The sequence below is a fragment of the Sceloporus occidentalis genome, unplaced genomic scaffold (genome assembly GCF_023333645.1).
Source record: "Sceloporus occidentalis isolate IW3139 unplaced genomic scaffold, rSceOcc1.0.p SCAF_33, whole genome shotgun sequence".
NCBI lineage: Eukaryota > Metazoa > Chordata > Lepidosauria > Squamata > Phrynosomatidae > Sceloporus > Sceloporus occidentalis.
In genome coordinates, this window is record NW_028317013.1 from 2,859,663 (window position 1) to 2,866,645 (window position 6,983).

At 38.4% G+C, this 6,983-nt stretch overlaps 1 protein-coding gene across 1 annotated transcript; it reads right to left on the bottom strand.

Annotated features, from left to right (window-relative positions):
• Positions 1–200: 200 nt before the first annotated feature.
• LOC149298338 (suppressor of IKBKE 1-like) lies at positions 201–4,846 on the bottom strand. Its single transcript, XM_089487550.1, has 5 exons — positions 4,688–4,846; positions 4,172–4,277; positions 3,123–3,265; positions 397–510; positions 201–302 (listed from the first exon to the last, which is right to left on the bottom strand). Exons 1-5 carry the CDS (start codon positions 4,844–4,846, stop codon positions 201–203), a joined length of 624 nt encoding a protein of 207 aa, XP_089343676.1.
• Between the last annotated feature and the right edge of the window lie 2,137 nt (positions 4,847–6,983).

Genomic DNA, 6,983 nt, shown 5'->3' on the forward strand with positions numbered 1-6,983 from the left:
CCTATAAAACAGATGTGCTCCACATATCCAAAGCCCATGCACAACCATCAATCTGTGCTTCTGGGGCAGTGAAACAGAGGCTTGTGATATCGCCCCAAACTAACATTTTTTAAAAGTCAAATTATGGCCCCTAAACATCATAAATTAGACTCAATTGAATACTCTAATAGTGGCCTAGGCTTTCGCAGCAAGGTAGACAATCACTGTGTTTTCTCTGATGCATTCCACTCAGATTCCTGTTTTGATGAATGCAGAGACTCCTTACTCACAGAAAGTATTTCCCGAAGCTCCTTGTTTTCTAGCTGTACAAAGATATAAAATATAAACATAAAATTTAGGAATGGGATGAAACATACAATGTTGTAAACACAGTCATAAGCTTTTGTTTTCTTTTACCTCTAATTGAGCAAGTCTCTCTCGAATCGTATAGGCTTGGTCTTCATCCACCTGTACGGCTTTTCTCATTACTTCCCCCATCGCACAGATTCTGTCAATCTGACCCTCTATTTCCTGTACAAAAATAAAATGGTGCTATTGGTATACAACACAGAAAAGCTATAAGTTATAAAACCAGCAAACTGTTTCAACTGGCCGTTTAGTACATAAGCCCCAAATGTAAATTTGTGCTACTCTAAATCCATATTTTTAACCCAAAAAAACCAGAAGGGATGCTACTTATATAGAGGAAATGGGGGGTCATCTTGAGTATAAAACTAGCAAGCAACAGCTTTTGTGTTGACCCAATAATAATATAGCAATATACATGAATAATCAACAGTATCAGGATTTAAAACAACAATTTAAAGGATTCCAACTGGTACTAGTCATAACACTTCCAGATTTCAATTGTTATTAAAATTGGTGGGATTTTACACATCACTACTCCTTTTGTTAAAATAAATGCTATAAAACGATTGTTTTCAATTTTATCTAATGTAATAATTTTGTACCTAAGACCACCAAAGTTCTTCTTTATTCATACGCTGCCCCCAATATGTTACGTAGAAGGCAGCAATGTTAAAAGGTCACGTCACAGAGTAGATAAGTAGAGCAGCTTTCCGGCAGAAGTAGTAGAGGTTAATGCCGTGGGGGAATTTAAATATGCACGGGACAAGCATTTTACATAAGGGTTACATAGTTATTTAGAATTCTACATTTCTAAATTGGTCACAAAGGACTTATTTATCAGCTTATGTTCACCATCATGAATTAAGCTGTAAACACTGTATAATGTTTTCTTGTACTAGCCTACAACAGATAAAAATAAATGTACAAGAACACAATTACAGTGCACATAATGTTCATATCTATTTACATATCTGGAATTTACTGCACACATTAAAACTAAACGGGTATTCTAAGTAGAAGACTTTGTCCCAATCTGGATAAATAAAAACGTATAAAAAAAAGTATCGGTTATAAATGTAAAATTGTAAAGAGATCTTGTCCTATCTGGCACTGAAGCGGTTAAGCATTTGGGCTTCTAGATAATCCTAAGGAATAGTTTTACAGTAGTTGGTCCTCTAGCTGCAGAGATCTGTGTTTATAGAGAATCTCTACAAACTGATAAGAGCAAACACCCCAGACATTGCACAGATGCTTGCGTTGGACTGTTACAATGATACTTCTCAGAGTTCAGAGACGGCATCTGTAATTATAGCGGAATACAGAAAACCTAAAAAGGCAGATAATCACTGCAAATATTATTGTATAGGCTTTCATCTACAATCAAGGAATCTGCTTGAAATTAACTATTTAGATACGTTTTAATTACAAAAAACAAAGCAGATACTTCATTAGGTAAACAGCACTGATCAATGTAAAAGGTATAGTTTAATGTCCAGAAGAAACCCTTTAATGAAGAATAAAAAGTATTTTGCGAGTGTCCATTCTTTAAAATGAAGGGGGGAAAAAAAAAACAAAAAAAAACCCAATAAAAACATAGAAGCTACAGCCCGTAGTCTTTCTACTCCGTGGTCTGCCATTTCTTGCCTCTGATTGGATGCTAATCAATGGCAGGAAAACGCTCCCATCAAAATCAATGGGTTTCAATAGACCCACAGCTTTCACCAAACCAGCACTGTATCTGACCAGCAGTAAATACCATATTTGCTCGATTATAAGACAACCCCCCAAAGTCTGAATACTAATTTAGAAAAAGCCTGAATATAAAAGACTACCCTATAAGAAAAGTTTTACTAGTAAATATTCAGTCACATGTAAACTATTTTTTCATAGTTAATAAAAACTGAGTGAGAAAAATGCATTTTTTGTTTTTATTTCCTTTTATTTACCAACCTACCCCCAGTTATGCACATCTGCCCCACAACTTGCTACTCTGCCCTTTACGGGAGAGTTGTGGTTTCCACTTGCTCGCTCTCTAATTGCTAGCGTTGACACACTCTTTTTGGGTATATTTGTTCCATGCAGAAAGTCTGGTTTGCAAGTATACCTAAGATTGTTAACAACACTGTGCAAGACTGCAGAATATACAGTATGTAGATGCTGGCGATCTGTAACACAGATCAGCATTCATCCAACAGGAAGTGAGTATGGTGGACACTCTACCATATGTTCCTTTTGGTGCAACCCCATTTCTGGTTGAAATTGATTAGATAGAAATATATTTTTTAGATACATTGGCAAAAGAAGAAGAATAAGGATGGGTTAACAGGATTTCAGTGTGAAACAAATAGGACATAACGGACAGTGCATCGCAAAACAGTTTGGACTTACAGAAACAAAGGTTGAGGAAGGCCCTGTTCCAAATCAAGTGCTGGGTGTCCGGACATGTACAACCACTGGTAGCATGAATATTTTCCTCATGTGGCTGATTTTATGATTGATAAAAGTGGTATCCTGCACAGATACCATTTAAACACGGACTGATCTCTTCAAACATCAGAGATTCACACTCTTTATGGTGGATGCAGGAAATGTAGAAATAGCTTACATTTAAGAAATAAATAAAAAGGTATTGGACATGTCCGTTCCCTTAAGAGCAATGATACTTTCAAAGTTCCTTTACATGTTTACCAATTTGCTGGAAGAAAACTCCTCTCATACGCTTCCTAATGTAACAATCGGAAAGCACTACCAATGTGATGGCATACAAGACTTACAGTAGAATAGATTTCATGAGCTTCCAGAACTGGCTCAGTCGGTGTAGGCTTCTTGTTGGCTATTAATTGCAGCATTTGCCTCCTGTACTTGCTCATGATAAGCTCCAAAGCATACTGATGCTCTTCCAAAGACAGCCACAACTCTGCAATAAATAAGTCAGCTACATTGGGCATTGACACGTTTGGTTTGGCTATAGGAGCCAGTTTTTTTTTTTTTCTTCAGATGATATTTAAAAGTTTCAGTCATATCTCCCCTATACTCAAATTCACAAGTCCTCTTAACATAATAGAAATATCGTAGTAAAGAGAAAATGTCTTATTCTAAAGACAAAAGGTATTGCACAAAATATGCCATAAATAATAGAATAAGTTGTTAATAAAGTATTGATCGCTTTTCAGTCCGAATACCAAAGAAATGAACATGGCGGCGGCAAAATGTACACAGAGACACACAACACATTATCTTCGTGTTTGTCTTCGTTAATATCGCCCCGGTCCCTTCCCCCTCTAACCTACCTTGTCTACGCAGCGGTTAACGGGAGCAGGAATCCATAGGATCACGCAAGGAGCTAAAGGTCCGTGCGAGTGACTATTGGTCGCCTGCAGGCGCTTTCTCTGGCATCAACCAATGAAGGGCAGCTGCCCTTTATTGGTTGATGCCAAAGGAGGCCTCTGCAGGCAACCAATGGAGTCGCTCTCACGGACCTTTAACTCCTGGAACCTCCCAAGACCAAGTTCCGTCATCAGGAGTTAAAGGTCTACACGAGTGACTTTATTGGTCGCTCATATGGACCTTTAACTCCTGAAGCGGGGAGACCAGTAGTCTCCCTAGGCAGAGTTTCTCCATCAGGAGTTAAAGGTCTGTACGAGCGACTCGTTTGGTTGCTGGCAGGGAGCTCCTCTGACAGGATACAGGATATACATAATTACTTCATGTTAAAAATAAAAGCAAACATTAAAACATTTATTTTTTTTCCCACATCCCTTAAATTACTTTCTCTCTTGTCATAATGATTTGCTACAATTTTTATCCCAATTAGAACCTGTACCTTTGTTTTCTTGTTGTAGGTCTCTGATTTGTGTGTTTTCCTGACATAAGAGCACATGAGGTTTGTACTTAGTGGTGTCCTTTAATTCTGCAAAGTCTTCCTGACACTTCAACACAAAAAAATAAATAAAATTCAGCAAAAGTACAGTATGACTAGGATCACAAAAACATGTCGGTTTATGCAACCATACCAGCTTCTTTAGATTAAAGGTTAGAATAAAGGAACTTAGATTCCCCACCTTGTAAATGATAAACATTACAGGGAGAAATACTGCATACAGTTAGATGCCAGATGGCAAGCCTTATATGTATACAGTCCTATGTTTCTCTTAACATACACATCAATGCAAGCTTATTTTTCTATCAGTGGAAAAACCAGAACGGTACATTAAGCAGACCAGCTATGTGCTTAACAATAATTTAACTTATATCTGCCCAGACAGACATCTTTGCGTGAACAGATGTAGACTCCATGCCCCTGCTATAAAAAAAAAAAAAAAAAAAAAGATAATTGTACCTTCTCTGGCAGCGCCGCTCCAACCTCCTTCATGGTTTCCACGCGTTTCTTAAGAGCGCTTGATTGGTCAATTAGAGACTCTGCAGCATTGTCGTGGTCTTTCAGCCTCTCCAACAGTGTTTTGGCATCTTGTAGAATCTTGTCTATGGTGCAAGTCATGGCTACTAAAAACAAAGATTGGTAACATCACATTAAAATATTCACAAACTGTGACAATGTGGGGATGAAAATAAACACTCATCACAATACACATAAATAGAAATGAGATTACAATGCACACACTTGTGTTAAGGAATGCATATAGGTATATTTATTAACAGAAAATTCCAAGATTCTACCTGACTGCTTCACTGTATCCTTCAACAGCCAAAAATAAAAGTATAAAAACTAGATATTTTTTTTAGCCCCATGTGACACGCAATTTATTTACACGGAGGGCTATGTATAATTTAAAAGCATAAACAAGCCACAAGGATCCTATTAAATCTAAAAGCAAGTTTCCAAGCAGCACACATCTGATAAATAAGCCCCATGCAACATAATCAAAAAAGGTTTATTTAAAATAACTTTAGAAGAAAGGCTCTACAGAGAAGTAGCAGAAGATATAAACTTATTAAGTACTTATAGACACACACACACACATATATATATATATATATATATATATATATATAATGTCCACCATGATTGGTACGTACCATGATTATGTACACCCTTCAGCTCCCATATATTATCTGGCCACAGACACCCAGCACCCTAACACAAAAACACTGTTGTATAACCTCCCCACAGTGTTCACGAGTGAGTATTACATGACATGTGGCCGACGTGACGTTAAATTACCGAGAACCTGCGTTTCTCGTCAGACATACAGTAGGGCAGTTTATTTATGCCTGGCGCAGCTCTTTATAACGTCTGAAAGCAAACCGCCCTCACCTCAGTCTGTTACCTGTCAATGCCTTACCTACCCCACACAACAAGCCAGGACCCGCACTTCCGCCTCTTCCTACCGGAAGCCAGCAACGTAAATATCTTTACCCTGAGCTATCTCTCTGATTGGTTAAAGCGAACAGCGCGGCGTCGCGTAGGGGGCGAATCTTAAAGGCACAGTCTATTTTACTTCTTTAGCTGAACTTTTCGTTCTCAATACGCGCTAAGGGAAATCCGGCGCAGGTGTCTCTCCGCATAGCCGCACGTACATGTGTGTCTCAGGCAAGACGGATTGCCGAGCGGGTTGTTGGTTTACATTACGAGAATCCATACTTCAGATATTGCAATCGGGCAAATAAGGACACTGTTCTTTTAGGGCGTGTGGTTAAGGGCGTGGCTTTCAATACTTTTAATGAGACTGTGACGTAGCAGAGCTAAATAAAGTAGCAAGTTAGAATATGAAGAAATATCTTGTTACATATTGATTCCACGCTACACACAGACATAGAACTTGATGGCAGCGGATAACCTTTCTGCCCCTACAGTCTGCCCATTTTATTCAAACCTTGTTTGGCCATTGGGCACTATTTTATCAAAGGGATGCTCCCCAGAGATGCTTTGCCCTGCCAAGTCATTATGCCAAGCACTGGGATGATGGGGCACCCTAGCAGAGAATGCACTTAGAGCTTTGCAGCCAACATATGCACTTTAATGCCACATGATCTATTTACTGCCAGTCAGCCCCAGGTCTGGCTCTGCGAGTATGGAAGGGTTTTTCTGACACTTATTGGCTGCTTCAAGACAGCAACAAAGAGTGCTGCTGTGCAAGATCACTGGCTTAGCCGTGATCAGTGACAAGGAAGTCTTCCTTGCCAGTGAATATGCCAAGGAACATCATTGGATGTTGCTCTCAGGGGGAGAGACGGAAGCGATCACACATGTCCCCTACGTATTTTTTGTGTTACTGAATGCCTTGTTTTGCTGAAAAAAGGTATCAGTGATTCTGATCCTTTAAAAATAAGTTATTATGGCCCTTTTAACCCCTTCGTGACAAAGGCTGATTTTACTTTTTGTACCCTTCGTGACAATGGCCTTTTTAACATTTCTGCGCTGCTTGTGTTTAGCTGTAATTTTCTTCTTTCCCGTTTACTGAACCCACACACATTAGATATTGTTTTTTTCAGGACAAGAAGGGCTTTCTTTAGATGACATTGTTTTGATTGTATCATATTATTTACTACTAAAAAAAGTATAAAATATGGTGAAAAATTTAGAAAAAAATGACTGTTTCTAACTTTTAGTTGAAAAATCTTTTACTCATCTATAAAAGATAATGAAAAAACCTGCTAAATGGATTCTACTATTT

What these genes read in the sequence shown, in the direction of transcription:
- LOC149298338 (XM_089487550.1), bottom strand. Translation starts at nt 4,846, where the DNA reads ATGACTTGCACCATAGACAAGATTCTACAAGATGCCAAAACACTGTTG. An exon ending in GAGCGGCGCTGCCAGAGAAG is followed by an intron (nt 4,278 to 4,687) that starts GTACAATTATCT and finishes TTTGTGTTGAAG; the next exon opens with TGTCAGGAAGACTTTGCAGA. An exon ending in CCTACAACAAGAAAACAAAG is followed by an intron (nt 3,266 to 4,171) that starts GTACAGGTTCTA and finishes TATTTATTGCAG; the next exon opens with AGTTGTGGCTGTCTTTGGAA.